The sequence below is a fragment of the Dermochelys coriacea genome, chromosome 1, assembly GCF_009764565.3.
Source record: "Dermochelys coriacea isolate rDerCor1 chromosome 1, rDerCor1.pri.v4, whole genome shotgun sequence".
Lineage (NCBI taxonomy): Eukaryota > Metazoa > Chordata > Testudines > Dermochelyidae > Dermochelys > Dermochelys coriacea.
Window position 1 is genome coordinate 286,413,178 of NC_050068.2, and position 27,398 is coordinate 286,440,575.

The 27,398-nt window shown below is 40.4% G+C and overlaps 1 protein-coding gene across 2 annotated transcripts in view; it reads right to left on the bottom strand.

Annotated features, from left to right (window-relative positions):
* Positions 1–217: 217 nt before the first annotated feature.
* The window catches only part of LGR5 (leucine rich repeat containing G protein-coupled receptor 5), a 122,477-nt gene continuing 95,296 nt past the window's right edge, over positions 218–27,398 (bottom strand). For both annotated transcript variants that reach the window (XM_038379406.2, XM_043493390.1), the window contains exons 8-18: positions 24,445–24,516; positions 20,512–20,583; positions 20,337–20,405; positions 20,113–20,184; positions 16,617–16,682; positions 16,316–16,387; positions 15,322–15,393; positions 12,396–12,521; positions 6,863–7,008; positions 5,074–5,157; positions 218–3,723 (exon numbers count right to left, since the gene is read on the bottom strand). In XM_038379406.2, coding sequence (XP_038235334.1) covers positions 2,633–3,723; positions 5,074–5,157; positions 6,863–7,008; positions 12,396–12,521; positions 15,322–15,393; positions 16,316–16,387; positions 16,617–16,682; positions 20,113–20,184; positions 20,337–20,405; positions 20,512–20,583; positions 24,445–24,516 — 1,942 coding nt within the window. In that variant the 3' untranslated portion in view covers positions 218–2,632. The remainder of the gene's footprint in view (positions 3,724–5,073; positions 5,158–6,862; positions 7,009–12,395; positions 12,522–15,321; positions 15,394–16,315; positions 16,388–16,616; positions 16,683–20,112; positions 20,185–20,336; positions 20,406–20,511; positions 20,584–24,444; positions 24,517–27,398) is intronic.

Sequence of the window (27,398 nt, forward strand, 5' to 3'; positions counted from 1 at the left end):
CTCCTGGACCCCTAACAGGATAGAAATCACCTATAATGTAAGCCCTGGTTAGAATCTCAGGGTATGTCTAAACTGCAGTTTTATAGCCCGAGCCCCACAAGCCTGAGACAGTTGACATAGGCCAGCTATGGGAGTTTTATTGCAGTGTAGACATATCTCAGAGATCTTATTCTGGTGAACTAGTGCAGACCCTGATGAAATGCCCTTTTCTGTTTAGTCACAAATTTTATTACAAATTACATATATTGGAACAACCCATAGAAAAGAAAGTACATAATCTATTTACAATCGCTACACATTTACATATAATATATACAGATGGTGAATTCAGTAAAATATATGAGCAGACAATAGAAAATATAGCAAATATCAGTATGAAACTGTACATGGCTTATTCTCATGACCTTTAGTGTGTTTGTATTTTATTGTAGCAATAAATACAGTTCTATATTTACAATTTAAAAAAACCAAACTAATTTTAACAATTTCAAGTTAAAATATCTGATCAAAATATTTCAAAAATCGCTTATAAAAATAAAAGACCCATAGTAGCCTTTTGTTTTGGACTTTCTGCAAGCTATGAAAGTTCTGATAAAAGTAACTTTCTTTAACTATTCTTTAGAATTATGTTATTTAGAATAACATTATTTTGCTTCTCAAATCATTTTATCAACTTTTTAAATATTGCAAACCAAGGAGAAATTTCATCAACATTAAACAGTGCAGCACAGATGGACCCCAGTTAAAATAAAGCTAAATAAACATGATAATAAGTATTGTGCAGTGGTTGACTGATACTCCTTTTAATCCAAAGTGGTTTCGGGAATCATTCTCCAGCTGTACACTGTGCTGCTTCAAAAGCCCCAAGAGATAGAGGGTTAAGATAACCATGCAGCCAGCTTTACCAGACATAATTTCTGCATTTGTTCATTTTTTCCCAGGATGCACGTCCGCCAAAGTCAGCTGATGCCATCTGTAGCTTCAAAACTAAACAATATTTTTTTCTCCATTCAAACTGGCATTTCTAGGTGTGTCCACAGCTTGCAACAGATTTTCATCATGAAAATCCATCCTTTGGGTGCCAAGAAGTTACAGATGTAACACATGAAAATCAGAGACCATCTGTAATTAATCATCTTAATTATTTGGGCTCAGCTAAGCTAGGTAATGTTGTCCAAATGCAGTTTTATCCACCTGGAGAGCGGAGTGGCCTTTAAACTAAAAAGCAGGACCATTAAACATTGTTGCTCAGGGAACATTTTTTAAAAAATAAAACAAAATCTGGATCCATGCATAGGACATTGCTATTTGATCTGCTCATGAAAGGAAAGGTGACATCTATGAGAAAATGAGACTGAAAGAACTCCCAAATATAGTTTAGTCAAGGTAAGTAGTAGTCTCAGAAGGAAGCAATGGGAGCCCATTGCCTGGAACTCTTCAAAATAGAAAGGGCAAAGTACCAGGGGGCTTTCCTCTCTAATTGTGATGGTTCTGAGATACATAACTTCATAGGCCCTGATTCAGCAAGGGATTCATAGATTCACAGAATTTAAGATCAGAAGGGTCTATTGTGATCATCTAATCTGACCTCCTCTGTAGCACAGGCCACAAAACCTCCTGAATTAATTCCTCCTTCAAGTCCAATAATTGTAATTGAACTCAACCATCTCTTGTAGAAAATCATCCAATCTTAATGTAATGACTTCCATTGATGGAGAATCCACCACAACCCTTGGTAAATTTTCAACACCCTTTTTGAACTGGAAACAGTATTCCAGTATTGGTCACATCAGTGCCAAATACAGAGGTAAGATAACCTCTCTACTCCCACTTGATACTCCCTAATTTATATATCCAAGGATTGCATTAGCCCTTTTGGCCATAGATATTTTTTAAGGTTCTAGTTTCATAATCAAAATGTTGTGTAGTACCAAGTCAAATGCCTTACAAGAGTAAGTATATTACATCAACACTATTATCTTTATCAAGCAAACTTGCAAACTCATCAAAAATGATATCAAGTTACTTTGACAAGATCTGTTTTCCATAAACTTTGTTGGATTTCAATGGGATTGCTCATGTGCTTTAAGTCAGGCACATGCTTAAATACCTTGCTGAATCAAAGCCATAGACAGGTATTTTTAAAAAACAATCATAGCATTAAAAAAGCACTGAGGGAACTTGACCTATCCCATCTGGGAAGCAATCTGTTCCTAACATTTTAAATTCTGTACCTCAACAAGATCAGTTAATTAAAACAATGGCAATGCCTCCAAGAAAATTCACCTCTTCAATATATTATTCTTGTTCTTGACTGTCAGATGCCTTTTCTGACTGGCATCTCTCTAAGAGAAAAACAGAACCAACTGTATACATGCTAGCAGCTTTCAGGCTTCCTCTTCATCCCAAATGAGATTGGTTTTGAGATTTCCTAAGCAGGCTGACAAGATTCATGTGTTAGGATTTCAGCCTGCTGCTTGTTTTCTTTGTTATTAACTGGTTTGTTTAGTTGCATGCAACCGTAATCAAGAGCACCTTTGACCCCACTCTTCAGCACATGTACCCACACCCACTCTCACATTTGGGCTTGAAAAATGTGTAAACACACATACTTTTGTTTTTGCCCCTGAAACTAGCGACATGGAACAAATGCTACTGATGAAAGATTACAGCTTTCTGTTGTTTGATAAGATGATGGCATTAGTGAGTTGCTGGTAGGCACGTCATATGATATGTTGGCACTTGCAAAGGTTACCAGGGCTTGTGTTGAGTCACAGGACTGTTTCTCTACATCTTCTGAATTAACAGAGATCAGACTTGTATGTTTTGATCTGCTCCATAACAAAGTTTGCTTTCTGAGACTTCCCAGATCGTCCTTAAAATGTGGATTGAAAAGGATATAAAGAAGTGGGTTTAGACATGCAGGCAGTGGGACAATCACTAGAAGTATTGATTTAATCACTTCTGGGCTAATAAAAGTGAGGTTTAGTAAGGAGGAAAAAGATAAGAAGGCCACAGGGCAATAAAGAATGCAATTAGTAAAAAGTAATAATGCTATGTGCTTGATCATAGAACAGTCCCACATATTGTCTAGTTCTCCCTTCTCCAAACTACAGTACAGTTTTGTATAGGCAACAGTCATCACCAGAAAGCACAGAGAGTTTAATAAGACCAGTGCTACCATGAAGCCCATAGAGCTGGGTTCCCCAAATGGCAAAGGTAAACAGAGCGGAGACACCCCATATTGGCTCTCATTGAGAAGTGGTACCACTGCAATTATCAATGCCAACATAAAGCAAAAGAAAATGGCTATTTTCACACTAGCAAGAGAGGATTTTGTTTCAAACTTTGTAGCATACTTTACGGAGAACCCACGTTCGAGTGCTGCCAGCGTAAGGAGGAAAATGGAAGTCTCTGAAGCAAAAATGGACAGAAGGCCAGTGACATGGCAACCAACTCCGCTTTCCCACCAAGCACCATATTGAGCAAAGCTGCCAAAGGTTAATGCATCCATGCTGGCCAATACACCACTGGACAGACCCATTAGCATGTTTACAATGGCTATCAGTCCAATTAAAAGTTTTATAGAGGAAATATACAATGGAGATCTGAAGACTGTTGCAGTTAACAGTGCATTGCAAATAAATGCCAAACCCACTATGGTCCACACTCCAATTCTGATTAGCCAACTACCAAACAGATGGTCACATGGTTTGAAGGGGCCTGCAAGGACAAGAAAGAGAAATAGGAAGAGGAAATATGTGAGAGTGAAGGATTAATTTGTAACATTTGAAACCCTGCCTAATTTTCATGTCTCTTCTAACCACAGGGAGAAGAAATATTCACCTTCTCCAGCACCCACTGCTGCGCAGTGGCTTCCAACCTTCTTTTGTTGGTGCTTCCCAAAAAGATTGGAGGATGGGCATTTCCTGTCTCCTCTGTCCATCATGACCCAGAACAGGTACCTCTCCGTCCCTTTTTAATGTCCATTCTCTCTCTCTCTCTTCCCTGAGCTGTGTGTTCTGAGAGTAGCTAGGCTCTGAGAGAAGATAAGCCTGGGGTGCTACATGGACCTCTCATGTACAGGGAAGCTGTGTCCATGGCCAGATATGTTGGGCAGCTGGCACTGGAGCAGGGAGAGACTTTCCAGGAGATACCTGCTGCTTTCCTTGTAGCAAAGGAAGCATTTAGTGGAAGTGGCATCATATAATTTTTTTCTGATTCCACTTCTCCCATCTATAACACCTCAGGTTGGGAAACACTGTTCTAGAGAGGCAATGCTAATATTGAGGAATCATTTGGTAGAGAATGTCTGTTCAGGGCAATATAAGTGATATTTGCTTCTGACCCAGACATTAGACCAAACTGCACTATTACAGTAGTGTAAAACCGGAGTAACTCAATTGGCTTCAATGGAATTATTCCAGATTTACACTAGAGTGCCTAAGCACAGAATCTGGTCTATCATCATCTTTTTCTTGATGGACAGAGAAACCAATGACTTGAGATCACAGATCTGTTATGCCAAAGGGAAGGATAAGACCTATCTAAGGATACAGAGAGAAACTCTTGGTTTAGCAGTCACAGAAGCCAATGTATAATAGAGATACACTGTTATTGTAAAAAGAAAAGGAGTACTTGTGGCACCTTAGAGACTAACAAATTTATTAGAGCATAAGCTTTCATGAGCTACAGCTCACTTCATCGGATGCATTTGGTGGAAAAAAACATTTTCCACCAAATGCATCCGATGAAGTGAGCTGTAGCTCATGAAAGCTTATGCTCTAATAAATTTGCTAGTCTCTAAGGTGCCAAAAGTACTCCTTTTCTTTTTGCGAATACAGACTAACACGGCTGCTACTCTGAAAACTGTTATTGTAGTTAAACAGTTTCATGGGCTTCAATCTTATATTGTGGGCTAATACAATTTGGTCCCACCAAAATTACTGCAAAATATGGTGCAATATAATTGAAATGGATCAGAAGTTAATTCTAGAGACAGCTTAGCAGTTCTTTGTTTCAGACATCAAGGGAAACTTTGTCAAGTCTCTTATTTGCCTGGCAGTTCCATACCTGGAGAGGGTGAGCATTGCACCAAATGATGGACTTTCAAATCTTCTTCAAAGTCAAGCAGAAAATCCTCAAAGTCACGTTCATCTGCAGGAGAAAATCCCTGACACTTTAGACTGAGACTAAGTTCCTTAGTGTGAATATAGGAAAATGTCTGTGATAAGTTACTTTAAGGCCTGGTCTTGCTCTCTCTTTGCCTGCAAATTTCCAAGCAATAGTAGACACAGGTCCCATTTGATTTTGTATTACCTGGGTGGATAGATCAAATCACCACTTCTTTGAAAATAATTACAGTTAAAAAGGCATCCCCTTAATTACCTAATTTGCACTATGAGGATTGCCTGGACGAGTGTTAAATATCGGCTCCAGAGTTGTGCCAATTCACCGACAAATAACCCTGGATGTTGTGATCACCCCAACATGTGTCCACATTGTGCCAGCTTCTGGCTCCATTCTTGTCAGTTTCAGCTCCTGCTGGCCCTAATCCCTGGAGCTTAGATGAAAAAAGATCTTGTCGGACTTGAGCCTTTTGCTGGCTCACAAGAATGGAGATGGGATGGACATCAGAAGGAGGGTGTAATGTGCACGTGTGTCTGCAGTAACAAACCCAGTGGTGCAGTGGAAGAGGGTATAGTGAGTCTCTAACCACTCTAGCCACTGGAGGTCAGAATCTCTCCCTGGCACATATGGATTGCTAGGAGAAGCCACAGGCTTTCATGCCATGTAGCTCACCACATTTTACAATCCCAATGGGCGATGTGTCTTCTATCCCACTCTAGGGTTGCCAGGTGTCCAGTTTTCGACCAGAATGCCCGGTCGCAAAGAAGCCCTGGTGGCTCTGTTCAGCACCGCTGACCGGGCGGTTAAAAGTCCAGCAGACTCTGTACCTGGCTCTGCACGGCTCCCAGAAGCGGCCGGCATGTCCCCCACTGCCAGCTCTTAGGTGCAGAGACACCCAGGGGGGCTCTGCGTGCTGCCCCTGCCCCAAGTGCCCCCTCCCACACTCTTGAACCCTTCATTTCTGGCCCCACCCAGGAGCCCGCACCCCCAGGCGGAGCCCTCAGCTCCTCCCACACCCCAAACCCTTGCCCCAGCCCAGTGAAAATGATGGAGTGAGGGTGGGGGAGAGTGAGTGACAGAGGGAGGCAGAATCGAGTGAATGGGGGCAGGGCCTCAGAAGGGGCAGGGCAGAGGTGGGGTGGGGCATGAGGCAGGGCAAAGGAATTTGGTTTTGTGCAATTAGAAAGTTGGCAATGGCAACCCTATCCCACTCCCAAGCTTGTACTGCTGCTATGAGCAGCGCTTGCTAGCCCAGAACACATGTTGCTACTGTTAAGGTCAGCAGCAACTTGTGACAGTCCAGCTCTGAACCATCTTGCTTTGCAAATGCAGGTTATCTATTATCTATAACAGACCAGCATCATGTCACCCCCTCTGAATTAAGAGGATGATTTTTGCCTCCAGTGTGAGGATCCATCTTGACAATGTCCCTTTAAAAGGATATTATAAATAAACTCTTGTTTAGACTTTGAGAGCTACATCTCACTACCATAAAACTCAATAGAGGAAACAATTCCTATACAAACTCTAAATAGCAATCTGGGGAGGTGGTCATTTACAAAGCGATCAGCCCAAATCATAGGGCCTAATGCCAATCAGAGCTAAGCTTGCACTCTAGCCAAAGGCTTGGAAAAAAGGGGGGTGGGAGTGACAAAATTCCCATCGAATTAAGGAAGGTGTCCTGGGCCCTAAAGTAGGTTCCAAAGCCAAAGAGTGACATTAAGCTACTTACCTTGAATGTGTAACATTCCAGAATCTTTCTTCTGAAAATCATCAGCACTGCTGTTCTCATCTTTGTTCCATTGGCTGGAGATTTTGTAGTGGCTTTCACAAGTTCCAAATGCACAGCACTGGTAAGCATAAGGCATTTCTATGACCCTGCAGATTAATAAACAAAATGTGCAGTTACACTTGTTACAGTACTTAATGTATTATACCTCATCACTAATGTTAATATAGAGAAAAATGAACTCAAATAACTGTAACTGAAAGTGAAAATAGCCACACATTTTTGAAAAAAATCTTGTTAATGCAGAATTTGGGATGCATAGTTAAATTTACAAAAAATTAGAAAATGCAAATGATTCCAAGACCAAATTTAATTTAGACACATTGCACACATCCTATATATTTTGTTAAGGAGATTTTACAACATATTTATTAATATATTAAGCTGTAGATTTAATAAAGCAGGAATAGATGTGCAATGCAGTTGAGTGAATGTTGCTGTCAGAACCATATTTTAATTTTCTGACTTTTAGTGATTTTAACTGTTTTAACTCACTGAGTTTTCTCCATGTAATTTTTCTTAGTTTTTTCTTTTAGAAAGAGATCCAAACATCCTAGCTGAATCCTACCTGCATAACAGGCAAAACCCATATCTCAGTGCACAACCCCCACAAATTTGCGGGAAGTTAAGAGACTGAATTTTGGATCCAGATTCAAACTTCTCCCATCTCCACTGTAAAATAGCTGAAGGAGGTTCATCTCTGGGCAGAAACCAGGAATGGAGAATTCTAAACTGAATGGTTAATGATTTGGAAAATTAAGAACATGTGAAAATAGGTTAACAAATTTATTTGAGCATAAACTTTCGTGAGCTACAGCTCACTTCATCGGATGCAAAACTTGTACAAATTATCAGGTAAATCTTCTTATCAGATTAAGCAAACTCAACAGAGCAAACAATTCCTATACAAGCTCTAAATAGCAATCTGGGGAGGTGGCCATTTACAAAGCGATCAGCCCAAATCATAGGGCCTAATGCCAATCAGAGCTAAACTTGCACTCTAGCCAAAGGCTTGGCAAACGGGGGGGACAAACCAAACCCCAAGCTAAAGCTAATGTTTAAATTACAATTTAAACTAATGAGCTACTTGTTCAGATTTCCATGGTGAGCTGGAAGCAATAGCAATCTTTAAGCCTGTCACCAATATAAACATTTGCATAAGATATTTTAAAACATTCCAATAAAGTTCAGGATAATAAAGTTTTAATTGAGAACTTTAGGTGAAGAAATGATTTCCTACGACTTAAACATAAAATCCCAACCCCATGAAATTTCCAAGTATGTGATCTTTTAAAAAAGTGAGATTATCCAGTTAAGGCTGTCATTAAATGTTTGAGAAATGACTTCCTTATGTGCTGTCCTCAACTAAACTCTGTGGGTTTTAACCAGAGATACTTCTGCATGGGCTCATGCCAGGGTGCATGCATGCACACACGCTATTTCACTCACAAGCAGTCACCTGCTGGGGTTAAAAAAACAATGCAAGACTATTGAGTCAGCCCAGAAGTGTCCCTCTGCTGTCAAAAAATAAATACGTAAAATAAAAAGTCCATCCTTTTGCAAGATGGCTGTTGGGATTCTTGTGGCTTTGTGCAGCTTTGAAAGAGGTTGAGCCTGCTACCGAAAGGATCAGCAGGTGGGTTTCTCAGCTCTGCTGATTAATCGTAATGGACTCATTAGCTGACTAGGACACTTCCTTTATATGCTTGGTGGTGACAAGTCTTCAGATGTTGCTGGATTCCTGCCCTTCTGATTGCCAGTCATGGGGGGAAGACATGTAGGCCTCAAGCATTGCAATGGTTCATGGCTTCTAGATAATGTGGTCAGGTGCCCAAGCCTTCTCAGTTACCACTCTTTAAAGGGCATGACTTCTGTTTCTCATTCCCTTTGTAGGTCCTCCCAGAATCCCTTTGACAAACCTAAACAAGGCCCTATTTTCCAGAGTTACAATGGGTTTAGATTAAATAATCTCATAACAATGAAGATCTTCCTCTTCCAATAAATGTTAGTCTGGAAAATCCTATCCATTAAGCAATTTAGAAAGTATATGGCCAGATGGTCAATTAGTAGATCCAAAAATAGTTTGTGACACAGCCAGGATCAATTTCTCCTGAGCTGATAGACATCAGCTTCTTCTGGTCATAAAGGATCCTCTTTCTCATCACCTTCTAATGAACCTTGCAAAAACTGTCTAAAAAAATTCAAAGATAACTAAAAAATGCAAAACTAACATAAAAATTGGAACTGACCCACATCACACCACACCAGAGATTCAACTTTATGCTTCAAAACAAACACCTGGACCCATTCCTTTTACTTTAAAGGCAGAATGACTGACTGCTACTTGCTGGAGAACATAAATCTCTTTTACATCTTTGGGGTTTAGCTGCTGCTGGCAGTTTAACTTTAAACAGATAAAAAGCTGGGTGAAGAGTAGATTTTAACTGTCAAAATAAAATATTTGACTCTTAAAAATTCACAATTTTAGGTAGAATTTATATACCAGGCCTCTTCTGCTTACTGGGTTCATGCCCATGGTAAGCCTCCTTTCTTCTATGTGAATGATTTACGGAGCAGAGAGCCCTTGCAGGGAGAATTCGAGCTTTTCACACTATAAGGTGGGAGATGGTCATGGTCAGTGAATGGGAATGGTAATTTGTGAGTAGTCCAGGGGAGATGGCCAGTGAGTTGTGAGTAATGCCAAACCACTGAACCAAATCCCACAGCAACAGAGGGAAGGAGAAGTAGGCAACATTTGTTCTTTCTCTATGCTATAGTGAACTTGGCTAGGTGATAATTGTTGTGCCATTACTGGAAGCGGAGCTAAGGATTCCACCTCTCAGCCCCAAGATGTTTCTCTGTATTCATGAGCAAATGGGCCATTTAGCTGAGCTGGGAGCTCTTTCTGCGGATTTGGTCCTTAGCTTTGCAAATGATGTCTAGCACAGCCATTCAGGAAACTTTGTGCTAGTTCTCTGTTCATGTTCAGTACTTTGAAGAGTCACTTTAAAGTTCTCCGGTGAAATCCTGGCCCCACTGAAGTCTATGGTAAAACTCCAATGGATTTGAATGGGGCCAGCATTTCACCTCTGTTCTTTACTGGCTGCATGCACCTAACTCTTGTTAATGTCAATCAGAGTTAGATATGTTCCTTGAAGGAAGAATAGACCCTTTTGGAACTGGTTTTGCAAAAAATGTAAGGGATTACTTGGTACTTCTTCATGAGTTTATTTAATTTTCATAGATAATTTAGTGTATTTTCAACAAAGTACTTGATTTTCATTTAGGAGGAGTGCATCGTTTCTAATACACAACCATATTTAAAATGAATCATAACTGTACTTAATTCTATCAGTCCAGCAATCAGCTACACTAGGAACATTCCATGTCCTCTTTCTTATGCCGCATGTCATGGCATATGCTACATTTTCATAATAATCAAAGGGTAATTTTGAATTAATACTTTTATTATATTTAAAATATTTTTCAGAAATTGGTCGGATCATTTTAGAGGGCTTACCTGTCCCTACATGGAGAAAGACAGAGAGAGAATAAACACAAGGAGAGACGTGCATACACAGCACCCACAGGAGCCAGACTGTGGGCCTGCCCCTGCAAGATGCTGACCACCTCTATTGAGTTGAGAATAGTCCTGCAAGATGCAGATCCCCCTCTAGTGGGTGTTGAGAACACTCAGCATCTTTTTAGACCTCCACAGATTTTACAGCCACAAGGGACGATTAGATCATCTAGTCTGACCACGGCATAGAATTTCACCCAGTTATCCCTGAATTAAGCCTAATAACTTGTCTTTGACTAAATCATCTCTTCCACAAAGACATCCGGTCTTGATTTGAAGACTTCAGGAGATGGGGAATCCATCATTTGCCTTGATAGTTTATTCCAATAGTTAAACAGGCCTCACTGATAAAATTGAGCCTAATTTGAAATTTGAATTTCTCTGGTTTCAGCCCCCAGCCATTGGTTCTTGTTATGCCTTTCTCCCTTAGATTAAAAAGCCTTTTAGTACTCCATATTTTCTTCACTTACATATTGTAATCAAGTCACATTTCCATTTTCTTTTTGATAAAATGAAGAGATTTAGTTCTTTAAGTCTTCCTCTGTACGGCATTTTCTCAGCCCTTGGATCATTTTTGTGTTTCTCTTCTGCTTCCTCTTCAATTTTTAAACAAATTTTAAAATAAGGACACCAGAACTGTACACAGAATTCCAGTATCAGTCTCACCAATGCTGTGTACAGAGGTAAAATCACCTCCTTACTCCTAATCTCTTGTTTATAAATTTCTAAGGATCACATTAGCTCTTTTTGCTACAGCATCATGCTGGAAGCCCATTTTGATTTGCTCATCCACTATGACCCCTAAATCCTTTCCAGAGTCCTTGCTTTTCAGGATATAGTCCCCCTCCTGTAGGATGAATATTTTGAAGGATGAATATAGTGATGACCTAACAACATACATGCTATTCAATCATTCATAAAAGAAGAAATGGGACTCTGTATTGCAAATATTTACAGGTGTATAAAATAATAATAATAATTTATACTTAGCACCTTTTATCTGAGGATATCAAAAAACTTGAACATGAAGCAATTAGGCCTCAATCCTGCCAATACTTACACACGATTACATTTATTAAGTTAAGTTTATTAAGTTCATTGAATAGCCCTAAATATGAGTACCCATGGTAGTAAAGTTAAACATGTGTGTAAGTTTTCACAGGATTGGGCCATTGGCTTACAACATCCCTGTGTATATAATAATTATTACAGATGGGTAAACTGAGGCACAGAGTGAGTTAGGGCCAATCCTAATCAAAATGAAGTCCGTGGCAAAACTCCCAATAACTTCAAAGGTTGTATGCGACTTACCCAAGGTCATCCAGAGCTGTGAATAATCACTAAAAACCCACTTCCTTCCTATATCACACAATGTCCAGTCAAAAACATTCTATCAGAATTAAGGGGCTGAATAATAACGACAACAAACTACTTATTTGAACTTTAAGATTTAACCAAATAATCTGAGAGAAAACTGTTTATTGCTGCTTTAAATGAGTATTGTCAAGTATTTTGGTACATTAAAGAGCATATTTTCTCCTTAGTATCTACTTAGTTCCCATTAAATTTAATGGGAGTTATGTAACTGCAGTCAGTGGAAGACGAGCATTAAACTGCTAGCAATATAATTTTAACAGCTTTTGAAATGCATCGCCAGGAAGCAGATGTGGATCACACTAAGCAGCTACTGGGGTTAATATTTCAAAGCCCATTGTAGTTTCTTCAGTTAAAAATGAGTATAATAAAAGTAGTCTATCATATTTTTATCATATTTGTTTTAGTTTTAATACTGCAGATCAAAGCCTTCCAGAATGAAGCAATGTACATTACACAGTGACACACCTTATATTGCACATGAACACAAATGTGGTTTATTAGTCTTAATGACATACTCACTTGAGTTCTGGAAAATTTTCAGATGATATCAAACTTTGTAGGTCATGATTTCCTGTTAATTTTAAATGAGTTAAACCATGTAGCCCAGTCACAGGAAAAGAGGACAAAAGGTTGGATGACAGATCCCTGCATAATAGCAAATAAAAATCAGCTTACATGGCTTTTTTCCAGCACTAGAAATGTTTTTTAAATAAATTAATTTAACCTCACCAAACATTATTAAACTAAATAGGGCCCCCAGTCAGCAGAGAAGAGCTGCTGCATTCTTCACAAATATACACCCATTTTCCCAGCAGAATATGTGGCTAGACCATGGTAGCATTTTGCTCAGTAGTACCTGCTGTGGGTTAATTATTATCAAGACCTGACTCTGTGCACTCATGGCACCAGTTTTAGAGAACAGGTAATCAATTAAAAATGAATTGACTGTTCTCTGAAACTACATTGCCAAGTGAGAGCTAGTTCCCAACTAGAACTAAAGGGAACTTTTTTTAACCCCTTTGAGAAGGACTGGCTGGTTACTAGAGATTATGAGAACACATGTACTTTTTCTTTAAAACCAAGCCAAGCCATAGGAGATTCTAGGCAGAAGCTCCACATGAAGCAGAGAGTGAGTATGAGCTTTAGCAAGAACACTATTTTCTTTCTTCTAATAAAGTACCTTGTTCTGTGTTAGAAAGTGGACCTGTGATTATTTACCATTGTCACTTGAAAGAAGCTGTCTGGCAGCGATGCTATAGACACAGTGTAGTACAGCCATGTGATAGTGCTACGCAAGGTGCAGTACCGGCTGGTGCCACGGGGGAGCTCTTGGTGTGGCTGTAGGACTCAGTGGTTGTAGTACACCTGCTGGCCTGGGGAGATGGCTGTCAGTAAGGCTTCAGGTTGCAGAAAGGAGCCCATCAGTGTAGGGATTTCAACAGCTAATTCAGGTTATCCCCACAGAGGCAAGTTCTGTGGCTTTCAGTACCTATACCAGCCACAGTCTGTCCCTTCTGCCTCTGCCCCTGCTTCTCCAGATCTAGCAATAGATAGGGATAGGTTTTGAGCAACACTGAGTGGGATGGGTTAGGTTCTGAGACAAGTGAGATGGAGAGTGGTCTCTGTGGAGCTGGGGTGTATATGTCTGTTGAGTCTGAGGCAAGTCAGGTAGGTGGGGGACGGGTTTAGAGTTACAGTGGGGAGTTCTGAGAGAGTGGTACACGAGGGGGAGGGGGATGAGACCTGCTGGAGGTCTGAGTTGTGGGAAAGTTGGGGAGAACAGTATGAGAATGTGGAGGATTCTCAGCCGAGTGGGGTTAGGTGAGAGGATGGTGGAAGGGGGCTTCCGGGGTGAGGGGGCAGGGTTAGAGGAAGAAACTGTGGGGCCTTGAAGAGAGGGGGTCTGAACTGAAGGGGGATGATTGGGGTTGGCAGAGTTGACTGTGGGTGAGTGAAGTAATGGGGGTGTGAGTGAATGAGGGTGAGTGGCCTGGGTAAGAAAGTAGGGAGGGATAGGAACTGAACTGGAGTCAGAAAAGAGGCTCTGACTGCCCTTTATGGTACTGTGTCACAGATCTTCCTTTTTCTTCCCATTTCTCCACCATCCTCATTTGTTCCCCCACAAATGTCCCTGGTTTTTTATTTGATCAACAGGCAGGAAGGAGAGTGGTGAGTCAGAAGCTCATGTAACTGCTGCCGCTTTCAAGGATACACAGAATTGGTACTGTCCAGGTGGCTGCTTACTGGAATGTTAGTGGAAATGAGTGGCTCATATGGAAGTACTAGGTACATGTTTAGCAATATGGGAGATGCCAGCAGCAGCATAATTAAATACCGGGGTGAAATCCTGGTCTTAGTCAAGTGAATGGCAAAACTTTCATTGACTTCAGTAGGGTCAGGCATTCACTCCAAGTCTTCTGCTACTATTGGACCTCCATCTGACTGAATTAAAGGACATTTTTCTGTAAGCCTCTTTGATTGTTTGGCAATGTACTAGCTAAAATTACTCAGTGGGATTCCTGATCCATTTCTCAGGCCTCGCTCACTCTCTCCTGCATGGGAAACCCTTAATTGCTGGTGAAAGAGATATATGTGGGATTCTTCTTCCAGAGATTTTCCTCTCAGTCATTCCATTGGGAAAGGAAACTTTGCCCACCCACAGAAAAAGATGGTGGGGATTGCCTGTAAAAGCAGTGGATCCTGGGAAAAATACGTGAGGCAGCCTTACGGAGGTGCAAGCACTTTGTCCCCAGTGCCCCTCATTATCTCGGCTCCTGGGCAGTGTGGCTCCAATGTGGCCATACTACTAGCATTTCCCCAGTGACCCGTTGCCCTAGGGATTCTCCTTAAATGGGTATTCCAGGTGCAGTGGGAGGCAGGTGAAAGTTAATGAAGACTTGGAACTAATTGTGAGCGAGGACTGCAAAACTGGGCATCTGATGCTTACACCACTACGCTATTAGTGGTGACAGTTACTAATAAAGCATACTTTTGCATCACATTAATATCGCTGAAACAAAGTTAGAACAATTAATAAGACAGTGCCCTGTTTAACTGTGATTCAAATTCCTTATTCCGGATGCTGCAAATATTCTAAAAATAACTGGAAAAACTGCTGGTCTCAGCTACAAGGGATAAAACCACTAGCACACTGAAAAAAAGAAAAGTGGGGCACGCCGACATGCTCCAAACACCCAGCATCATTAGGGTTACATAGTTTTCATATACAGTCTTGAATGGAAATTATTTCCTGTAAGATTTATGTGAATGGGGGAGATGTGAAAAAGCAAAAATCTAGAGAGTGTTCAATAACCCAGAAGGATTAGACATAGAGTCACAGTCTGTAGAACCAGAATTTCTGCTGACCAGGCCCCCAAATGATAAATAGTGCATGCCTTAGCAACAAAAAGTATGAAAAAAAATATTTAAATAAGTAAATACTCACAGTTTGATCAGGGATGGTAAAGAGGAGAATGCATTGGGGTGAATAACTGCAATTTTGTTCCAAGCTAAATCCCTACAAGAAAAGTGAGTAGAGAATTACATACCCTCTGAATGTATCTGGAAGATTTTGGGCGCTTGATTCGGATGCCTAAATATCCAAAAGGTATGTGTTGCATCCAAATACTTTCAATAAGCTATATTTATTGGAATCACTTATATCTTATAATGAAATGTCTTTCATCCTGTTTTAAATGTGTTAGAGTCAATTAATTATGAAAATGACACCAGTTTCAAAAGGGGCTCCTTGCAATCTATGTTATAAAACAATCTATGGGCTTGGTCCTGCAAACATTTACATGAGTGATCTGTGCTCAGAACACCATTCCTAGATCTGGTCTACAATGGGGGGGGGAAGCGAGTCAGCCTGTGCCTCTCGCTTCAGTGGAGTACTGAAGTTGATGGGAGAGCGCTCGGCGGTCAATTTATCGTGTCGTGACTAGACGTGATAAATTGACCCCCGCTGTATCGATCGCTGCCCGTTGATCCAGCGGGTAATGTAGACAAGCCCCTACTGACTTCAGTGGGAGTGCCCAAGTGAGGAAGGACTACTTATGTGAGTGAGAATTTGCAGGATTGGGCTCCATTTTTTAATACTGTCTTCCAAAGGAAAAAACCACACAGCTTTCTACAGTTGACTATTGTGTATACATGCAAATAGGTACTAGGGCTGACTCAGTACTTTCCCACATCTTCAGAGTTTTGTTAAACTTCATGTTTAAGAGCAGCAGCTATTACAGCTATACATTTACAGCTGTGAATTCATTGCTGGAAATGCTCAACTTCAAAATGTTTATTTTGCTTTGGCAAATATTACTTAGTGAGCTGAATGATCAAAGTGGAACAATGGAAACAAATGTTTAGGGGCAGGTACTGTGAAAGTGCAAGCTCCCATGTTTCTGAGAACCCAGGTAAATAGCTATTATGGCTGTACTCACAGAGAACGCAAGGCAACCAGCTGCTGAAATGTGTCGGCCTTGATTTCATAGATTTCATTATGATGTAAGTCACTACAATGGAAATAAGACTCTCATTGGCTTCAAAGAGCATAACATTTGGAGAATTTTAGACAGTGTTTATGTGTGTTATGGATCCAGATTTTAAATCAGAAGACACACATGTTGAGGCTACGTCAGACATCACCAAATGTGTCAGCAGTAACTGAATTAATGACCTCCAAGCTACTTTGTGTATTTAGATTTACCTTTATAGGTACTTTATGGTTGTTCACATACTTACATTTTCTGAAGTTTTTTGCAAGCAGTAAAACAGGGTAAATCTTCTAGCAGATTGTAAGACAGATCCCTGCAATAGAGAGGGTATTAAAGAGGTAAAGCTCTATGGTGCTGTGATAAAAAATTAGCATTTTTGTTTCCTGTTTGCTATATTTGAGGATTCCCTGGCCCAAACATAGACTTCTGAGTCTGTCAGAGTAGACAGGTTTCAGAGTAGCAGACGTGTTAGTCTGTATTCGCAAAAAGAAAAGGAGTACTTGTGGCACCTTAGAGACTAACCAATTTATTTGAGCATAAGCTTTCGTGAGCTACAGCTCACTTCATCGGATGCATTTTGGTGCATTCCACCAAATGCATCCGATGAAGTGAGCTGTAGCTCACGAAAGCTTATGCTCAAATAAATTGGTTAGTCTCTAAGGTGCCACAAGTACTCCTTTTCTTTTTGTCAGAGTAGAGATATTGAAGTACTTTTATCTGTGTTACTGGATTTAGATCACAGACTTAAATGTTCACCAAAATTTAACTGTTATACTTATTTTAATTACTTAAAATAATCTACTAAATGAGACTATTTAGATTTTGACAGAGAAGACCCTAAACTTTTTAGTTATAATCATACTGAAATTTAATCAGCTTTCCAGACTACATTTTAAATTAAATAATCTTGCCTGTGACCCTTAGAGCTGCTATATCTTTAGCTGAGGGAAGTGGTTTAAAAAAAAATAAAAGAACTAACTTTGAAATCAATCACTACAAAGGAAAAAAAAGCTGAAAAAACTTGAGCCAAAACTCAACAAATTACAGAATAACTGAAACATCTGGACTGATTTATAGTATAGTATAACTAATCAAAAACAAGCCAGGGTAATTTGCAGAAATTGTAAAAAGAAGAAAGAAACAGAGTAATAGAGCCCCATCCTGTATTCCTTTGCTCAGGGGAAAAACACATCAACCTCAGTAGCCGTTCTGCCTGTGTAAAGAGAATGGGACTGGATCTATAGGTAGATACAATGTCTCTGTTTTCTAACCCTAACAATTAATGGAGTAATACATTTTCATGTCTGAGTCTAATATTTAAAAAATTGCCCATCTCTTTGCAATTGCAAATCTGTTTTGCTCTCTTAAGACATTTTAATTCTGTTTGCATTTGTTTTGAAGATGGCATTTCAACTATTCATTCTATGCTTGCTTTGTAAAAACAAGTTAAGTATATGACAACATACTTTTGGTTTAGTATCTTACTCTTTTACTTTATACAGAGGCTACCATAAGTGTATGCATTCTGTTCTTGCAGGGAAGACAGCTTGAACATGTCCTGTTAACAGATCCTTTATTGTGCTAGTCACATATGCCAGAGGATAGGCATAGGTAGGTTGAAGGCTTCTAAACTAATGTGAAGAACAAATGTTGGTATGGAAGAATATTCCATGCTTATATATGTAAACATTATGCCTATGCTACCATATATTAACTTCAGTTTTCTCCTCTTAAAAGGACACTCGTCAACTTGAATTTTTTTTTTAAAATTGAAAACATTCTAGTTTTGGATGGAGCATCAATAAATTGTTTCTTAAAAGTATTTTAAAATATTTATAAGGGTTTTTCTGTTCCTTTGCTGATATTTATAAGGGCCTTTTCAGCAAGGGAGAAACTGATTAAGGTCATGATCCTGTACAGGCTTAGGTATATGTTTAATTTTCTGCACTGTGATTAGTCCTGTTGAGGCCAATCCTCTCAGTGTGGTAATTTAAAGACATGCATATGTCTTTGCAGGATCAGGGCCTGATTATACAGCAAAAACAATGAAATTGAATGCACACAAATTGCTGTTGAATGCAAAGTAAACAAAGGAAAAGAGAGTTCCCCCTTGTCCCCCCAACACCTTTAAGTTATAGTAATCTAAGGCAGTGGTTCTCAAACTAGGGCCGCCGCTTGTTCAGGGAAAGCCCTGGCGGGCTGGGCCTGTTTGTTTACCTGCTGCGTCTGCAGGTTCAGCTGATCGCGGCTCCCACTGGCTGTGGTTTGCTGCTCCACGCCAATGGGGGCTGTGGGAAGTGGTGCAAACCGAGGGATGTGCTGGCCGCCCTTCTGCAGCCCCCATTGGCCTGGAGCGGCGAACCGCAGCCGGTGGGAGCCGCGATCGGCCGAACCTGCAGACATGGCAGGTAAACAAACCGGCCCACCCCTTCAGGGGCTTTCCCTGAACAAGCGGCGCCTCTAGCTTGAGAACCACTGATCTAAGGTAATACTTCTAACTATAAAAGCCATACGATTTTCAGACAGAAATTTTTAAGCATTTTTTCAATGTTTATCAATTTAAATATCACAGTTGCATGAAATTTTGGGTTTTAAGTTTTTTTTTTAAATTTTTATCTATTTAAATTTTCATAGTTTCAGGAGATTATGGGAATCTTAGACAATAATTATTTAATGACAGCCTCTAATAAGTTCGCAAGCAGCATTTTTCTTACTTTGCCTTTCTGTAAATTTTGATTATCAATGGAAATATTTTTTTTCAGTTGCATGGTGACATTGATTTTTCCTGACACTTATTGATAAAAATTGAATCCTTCCAAGCTTATTTATAGGTTAGTATGAGCCATACATCGACCGCAATCTATATGCAAAATTCTCATTGTCATCAGTGCAAGCTCTGTATTTGGGCCTTAATGTTCTGGAAATGAATTTTATAGTCCATTAGCTGAATGTAATTTTTCTGGAAATGTTCATGACATCCACATTGGTGCTCAAATAATGTGTTATAATTAGTGCTATTTCACTGTTGGCCAAAAGAACTAATACCAAATACATTCATAGTGATGTAATACTTAAAGTGCTGTTTTCTGATTCACAAAGAAGTAGACAGATTGATTACTTTTGCTAGAGATTAAGCTTACTCTGTGGTATACTTGCATGATAAAATAACATTGGTTTATTAGTATAAAAATTATTCCCCCACATAGCCCAGCAACAGACTGCTTCAAATTTCTGTCAAATACATATGCCTGGTAGAGAACTAAACCAAAGAGATGTACATAATAAAGACGCATATCTGCAGTCCTTACTCATGTATATCTCCCTTTCACTTCAGTGGGATATCTGCTTGAGTAATGAATCCAAGATTGGGCCATTCTAAAGGAAACTATCATAGAAGAGATAATAAATGCAAATCAAGTCTCAAATCTGTCCTGGATGTCCCTTCTTTTGATTTTTTAAGGAGTATCATGAGTTGTTTTATGCTTTCCTAAAAATGTATGATATAAAAAATGTTTGTCTCCTTCCTTCATGTAAGGGAAATCCTGATTGACATGTAGATTGCAGGTTCTCTGGGGAAGAGACTCATCTTTTTACATGTCTGTAGATTAGCTAGCACAATGCTACCAGTGGTACTATACAACTGCTAGTTAATCGTAAGTGGATTGTTCCAATATCACAAATCACGTAGTTCAGCCCTTACACTCCTGCATTAACATGGTGTTATCACCGTTACTGAAACATACAGCACTTGAAGATTAGGTAGCTGATCACAAGCTACTTTGGGAAGAGAGGTGACCTGTGCTCCTGTAAGTGTCCTGTAAAATTAAACAATACAAAGATTATTTTATTTTAATTTTATTTTATTTAAATCTTACAAAATAAATGCTTAGTATAAGGATAGATCCTTAAAACAAGTCAAGATCTAAAAAATATTATTGGGTTGAGTGGGTATTTGTCTAACACTTACAAACTTTCCAGACTTGTAGTTCCAGTCAAATCAGGAAATTCAGTTATTTGTGAAGCACCATTTAAAGTCCTAAAGTTAAAGACACAGTATCATTATTGAAAGGAAAGTACAGGACAATCTTAGAAGTGCAATGGCTATTCAAAGACAAAGAGGTTTTAAAGAAGTAAAAGCATACAGGGTTCTGAGTTCTGGTAAGTGTTGAAAAGCTGACTGTCCCACAAGCTGGATAGGGTTGTCATAGAAATGACTGCAAAAAGAGGAAAAACAGGCATTTTAATATGCAAGATAATACTCTGAATAATTATAAATAGGCAAAGCACACTACAGATGTGGTGATGAGATCCATGTGATAAATTGTATATTTCCTTTAGCTTTGAACATCTCATATTCATTCTGCCCACTAATCCATTTTCATCAAGACTATGTTCCAAATACCTTCTAGCAGCCACCATTGTCTTGGTTTTAAAACAGAAGTGTGTCCTTCTTTATCCCAAATGTAGCATTTGCCTCACAAATTTACACTAGCATGAGGTCAAGATGAGCACTATTCAGTTATGGACCATTGATAGATTCCTAGAAAAGGGAATTTCATAGAATCATAGAAATGCAGGGCTGGAAGGGACCTCAAGATGCCATTTAATCCTTCTCCCCATGCTGAGGTAGGACCAACTATATCTAGACCAGGGATGGGCAAACTTTTTGGCCCAAGGGCCACATCTGGGTACGGAAATTATATGGCGGGCCATGAATGCTCACAAAATTGGGGGTTGGGGTGTGGCAGGGGTTGAGAGCTCTGGCTGGGAGTGTGAACTCTCAGGTGGGGCTGGGGATGAGGGGTTGGGGATGCAGGAGGGCGTTCCGGGCTGGGACCGAGGGGTTAGGAGAGCAGGAGGGGGATCAGGGCTGGGGCAGGGGGCTGGGATGCAGGGGTTCAGGCTCCGGGCGGCGCTTATCTCAAGCAGATCCCAGAACCAGCCGCATGTCCCCCCTTTGGTTCCTACATAGAGGCGCGGCCAGGCAATGCGCGCAGCCCCATCACTTGAGGTGTAGGCAGTGTGCGGAAACCCCTGGCTGCCCCTACGCATAGGAGCCGGAGCGGGGACAGACCGCTGCTTCCAGGAGTTGTGCGGAGTGGGGCAAGCTCCCGACCCTTATCCCCGGCAGGAGCTCAAGGGCCAGATTAAAACAGCTGGGGGCCGGATGCAGCCCCCGGGCCGTAGTTTGCCCACCCTGATCTACATCATCCCTGACAGGCATTTGTCTAACCTGTTCTTAAAAACATGCAATGATAAGGTCTATAGGTGCTGGAACTAGGGCTGCTGCTGCACCCCCTGGTTTGAAGTCATTTCCATTATATACAAAGATTACAGTTTGGTTCAATGACTCTCAGCATCCCACTGTACAAATTGTTCCAGCACTCCTAACGGGGACTCAGCAATCTCCCTCGGTAACCTGTTACAGGACTTAAGTATTCTTACAGTTAGAAAGTTTTTCCTAATATTTAACCTAAATCTCCTTTGCTGCATATTAAGCCCATTACTTCTTGTCCTACCTTCAGTGGACATGGAGAACAATTGATCATTGTCCTCTGTAAAACAACCCTTAACACATTTGAAAACTGTTGTCAGGCTCCCCCTCACTCTTCTTTTCTCAAGACTAAACATTCCCAGTTTTTTTAACCTGTCCTCATAGGTCAGGGTTTCCAAACTTTTTATTATGTTTGTTACTCCCATCTGGACTCTCTCCAATTTGTCTACATCTTTCTTAAGGTGCTAAGCCCAAAACTGGATACAGTACTCCAGCTGAGGCCTCACCAATACTGACTAGAGCAGAACAATTACCCACTGTCTTACGTACAAAACTCCCGGTACTACACCTCAGAATGATAGCAGCCTTTTTTGCAGCTGCATCACACTGGGGCTTATATTCAATATGTGATCCACTATAACCTCCAGATCCTATTCAGCAGTACTACCTCCTAGCCAGTTCCCCATTTTATTCCCCATTTTGTAGTTGTGCACTTGATTTTTCCTTCCTAACTGTACTACTTTGCACTTGCCTTTGCTGAATTTCATCTTGTTTATTTTAGACCAATTCTCCAGTTTATCAAGGTCTTTTTGAATTCTGATCCTGTCCTCCCAGGTTGCTTGCACTCCCCCTCAGCTTGGTGTCATCCACACATTTTATAAATTGGAGAATTGGTAACTATATGGATAGCTAAGCTCTTGAAAAGGCTTCCAAGGAAAGCTGTGGAATCCCTTTCATTGGAGGTTTTTCAGAACAAGTTGTACAAACACTTGTCAGGCTTGCTCTGTGGTCCTGCCTCAGGGGAAGGGACTGGAGTTGATGACTTCAAGGTCCCTTCCAGCCCTAGATTTCTATGATTCTATGACATTAGAGGCTTTACAAATATACAGATGATAGTTTTACTTTCTTTTGTGATCTGTGCCGTTGGACTCCTGATGCTAAGGAAGCTGTACTCTGCAAGTAGAGATGTGATAGACCAATGGTCTGCTCTGGTAGGGCAATGAATAGGTTTCCATATCTTTCAATTTCAGAAGTTATGAACTGAAAGAATAACATTCACCCTCTTCTTGTGTTTGATCTGTGACGGATGGCTCATAGCTTATACATCTGGACACAGCTAATATGACCTTAAACTATTCCAGATATATTTCATTTTTTAAAAATGTACAAATGATCTCAAAAGCTCTGTCCAATAACTTACAAACAAAAGGCATCTCTTAACAATGAGGAAGAAGAAAGTGTTTCTAGTAACAGCGACTTAAATGAGGTTCGGGGCAAATGCAGATACGTTTTTTTTCTAGCTTCGTTTTGGAAATGGTGTATGGACAAGCCCAGGGTGAGATTTCCTATAAATGTGGAAGTATTTTTGTAAACAAGTACAGAGATCTGGGACTTAAAAAGACAGACTACAGGGCTTTGTGACACTTTTCTGGTACTCTGAGCTGTCAGACTGAGAGGACTCTTTCTGCAATGCTATATCAGTATTCTTCTGGTTCTGATAGCAGAGCTTTCCTTAGTATCCATCAAGGTGAGTAGCTATTTTACTTTTTATTTCACAATTTCTTCTCACTCTTTCTACAGTTGCAAATAAAATCTGTTTTTATTTATTTATCTTGGGTCTCCAATAACTCCACAGAAGCTTGTCCTCTAGTCCGTCACAGTTCATTAACAAAATATAGTGCAAATAATCCCTAACCAAAGTCCCCACGCATAGTCCATATCAACCCCAGTGCACATAGTTCTTGTTTTCACCATACTCCTGTGTCTTCCATCACAGCTAAGCGCCTTATCTGACTTCTTCCATCCCTCTGCCAGGAACAGCCATCCCAGCCCTTCTTTCAGGGCAGCAGCCCTGCTCATCCCATCAAAATTCGCATGGCCTCTCTGCTGTGAATATCCTGGCCAGGGAACTACCCCTCACTCCCCTGGGCTCTCTCATTCCCGCCCCTCTCTTTCCTTCAGGTTGAGTGCTCCAGCGATGAGACATCAGCGGGTAAGCCCCTCTACTGCTCCCATTTCCTTCAGCGGCCCCTGGCCCTTGGCTCCAGCTTAGAGCCAGCAGACATCCTCCTCTTCTGCCCCTCCTGCCTTCAGTCCTCCAGCCCCTCAGCAATGCTAGCCAACAAATCCCTCTTGCTGCTGTCCTACCTTCAGCTTTCTCCCAGGAAACATCTTCTATCTCTGGCAGTTCTCATCTCCTGCCATTCCCGACTGATTGACACACAAGGTCTCTTTCTAACCAGGCCTCTTATAGTGATGATGATGCCCCACCCCCCTAATTGGCCAGCTGGAAACTCCTGGACTGGAACAGGAGACCTGATCCCAGTTTCTGTTATAAGAAATAGCAGCCTGAGTAAAAGGTCAAGAACTATGGAAAGTTATGATCTCTCTCTCCAAGTAATGTGTGAGTATTAAGAGAACTGAATGACCTGAAAGGTAGGAGACCAGTCCACTCATATTATGCTCCTATACATTATACGTGTAAAATAAGAATGATAGAAGAGTTAGAAAACCACACAGAAATATTGTATTTAATTCCACATTTGATATAAAAATACCAAAGTAAACTGATGCCACTTACATTGTTATAAGTGACGGATTGCCCACAAATGCATGCTCAGGTATTGATTTGATGTTATTACTATGAAATCCCCTGGAAAAAACAATATTTTATACAATAAAAAAAAGTGTGAATGTAAGACCTGTGATACATTCAAAAATACTTATTATTTTTGGGCTGTTTTCCACAGTAACGTAGAACTATTACAATTAATCAAAAACCTCTGTACCAGCAAGCAACGGTGTCTTCAGCTTTCTAGTCAATGTGAACATCACAATTACTTGGATTAAGACTGAAAATGGAAAGCATTTTTTTTCCAATACTTGTCCCATACCATCCCTGTTTCTGGGATATTTAGATTTATGTGAACATATAGTGTATATGAATTTACAGGTTGTGTCATGACATACCATGCATTGAACCTCCCACACTCCTTTCTTTATTTAAGTATTTTAGGTATTAGAAGAACAAACTGTACAATGTACTTACTGCCTTCTAGGAAGGAGACAAATTCTTTGTCTCATAATTAATTACTACATTGTTCTCATACAAGTACTTCTGCCATTGTTAAAAGCAAAGGAAACTAAGGTTTCAAAATGAACAATGATGATTTGTGTAAGAAACTTTTGTTAGTTCAATCATGAACTATGAAAAAGGCTTCTCAGATTAAATTAAAACATTTAGAAAGCCTTGAATTGTTCAGGGATGCAAGCACCGTCAATCATTACTTGTACCAATACCAGATGATCAGTTTCACTGAACTAATGGTCTTGCCTGTGTAATTGGGCTAGAAAATCAAGGCTCTGTGTTTATACTCCTTTCTATATACCATGTGCAATCAAAAATATGTGCCTATACACAATTGGGCTCTAAACAACAACAAAAGACCAAAATAAACGACTATTTAATTCAAAACCAATATACTGATTGGCTGAGTGGCCTAGACTCTACCAAGCAGGATTCCCCAGATCAATCCTTTGCTCTCTGCATGGCAGAAGTAGCTGAGGAAATAGCATTACTAGCTCCCAGGGAAAATACTAGTCCTTCATCAATATACAGGTATACATGTGTCATTACCTTAATTCGCAGAGAAAACTACAAGGCAACTTTTGAAGCCCTAGTCCCACTTTTCTTCTGTGAGTGGTCCCTTTGATGTGAATGGGGCTACTCATGTGCTTAAAGTTAAGCATGTGCATAAGTGTTTGCAGGATTGAGGCCTCAGTGTTTGATCCTGTTAGGTGCTGAGCACCTTCTATGAGGTACTGAGTACCCTCAGCTCCCATTTAAATCAATGGGAGTTGAGGGTACTCAGTAACCCCTCAGACACGCCCTATCCTATACATTGCTGAGCTCTTGGGTCCCAATCCAGCAAAGCACTCAAACACATGCTTAAAGTGAATCAGAGCCTTGGTGCTGTACAATTTCATGCTCCAAACAGGCAGAGAGTGAATTTAGGGGACTAAAAGGGGGACACATTGGCTGAAGCCACACAGTCTGATATTAGGAGATCTGATCCTAAAGAGGCCAAAAATCTGAAGCAAAAAAGATGCTACACAACACACATACAGTAGAACCTGCCAAGAGCAACCACTCTTGGGAGTTAGCAAAAGTGGTCTCTTAGCAGAGGTGGTCTCTCTTTAAAGGTTTGCACACCAGATAGTGGCGGTGGTTCCGTGGCCTCTGTAAGTAGTCGCTTGTGACAGGTGGACTCAGAGATGATCATTAAGGCAGATTTTACTGAAGTTTGTTTCAATACTTTCTAAGAAATTTACAATTTCAACTTTTCGATGTATGTTTTTATGCCCAGAAAATAATATATTAAAGGGAAATATATTTCACACCTTTCTCAATGGGGATTTGGAGGGGAGTATCAAACAGCGATATGTCTGTGCTGCAGCCAGAGCTCGCTTCCTTTAGTAATGTGATATATTTTGCGCTGATGCCTTGTTCTGAAAGAGCTTCAAGAACAGTGTTAGTCTCTACACTGTCGAACACCTTCTCATAGACCACGAAGGCAATGCACAAAGGGAACTTGTATTCCCTTGAACGCTCTAGTAGTTGGTTTAGAGTGAAGATGTGGTCTATCGTGCTGTAATTCCTTCGAAAGCTGGCCTGCTCTCTAGATTGCTGTTTGTTCAGGTTTTGTGACAGTCGATTTGTTATTATTTTAGTGAATAATTTATAGTTATGCGAAAGCAGGCAGATCGGGTGATAGTTCTTTAGATTTTCTTGATCGCCTTTCTTATGCAGCAACATCGTATTGGACTCTTTCCAACTGGACAGTATCTTCTGGATTTCCATGTAGGAGCTGAACCTTTGGGCAAGAGCTTTCCAAAGTTCCTGACCTCCCGCCTGAAGCACTTCTGCTGTCAGAATGTCCTTGCCTAGAGCCTTCCTGTCTTTCATTTGATGGACTGCGTGATGAACTTTGCTGATGAGAACTGAGCGTATGTGTTCATCGGTTTGTTGAAGTAATGGCATTGGGATGTCTATACGGGATGCAAACAGCTGGGTATAGAAATCCCTGCAGATTGTCTCCCTCTCTGTTCAGTTATTGATCTGAATCAGTTATTGATTCTCCGTCCCTGTTCTTCAAAGCTGATAATGATGACCTGTACAACGCCAGTTCCTGTTTGCATTTTTTGAGACTTTTATGATCTTCAGCAGCCTTTAGGAGCTTTTCGGTTTGAAATTTCTCAAAGTCTTCCTTCAACGTCATTCGTATGAGCTTGCAGAGAAGGGAGTATTCAAGCCTGTCGCTGCCATTTCTTTTCAATTTCCTCCTCTCTCCAATAAAGTCTTTGTATTCTCTGAGATTCTTCCACTAGCTTTTTGTTAAATTTTCCAATCATCTTGTTAAATTGGCTTTATATCTGCTTTGTATGGCAATAGCAGCACGAAGCACTCTAACGGTATGTCTACACAGCAGTTAGACACCTTTGGCTGGCCTGTTCCAGCTGACTTGGGCTAAGGGG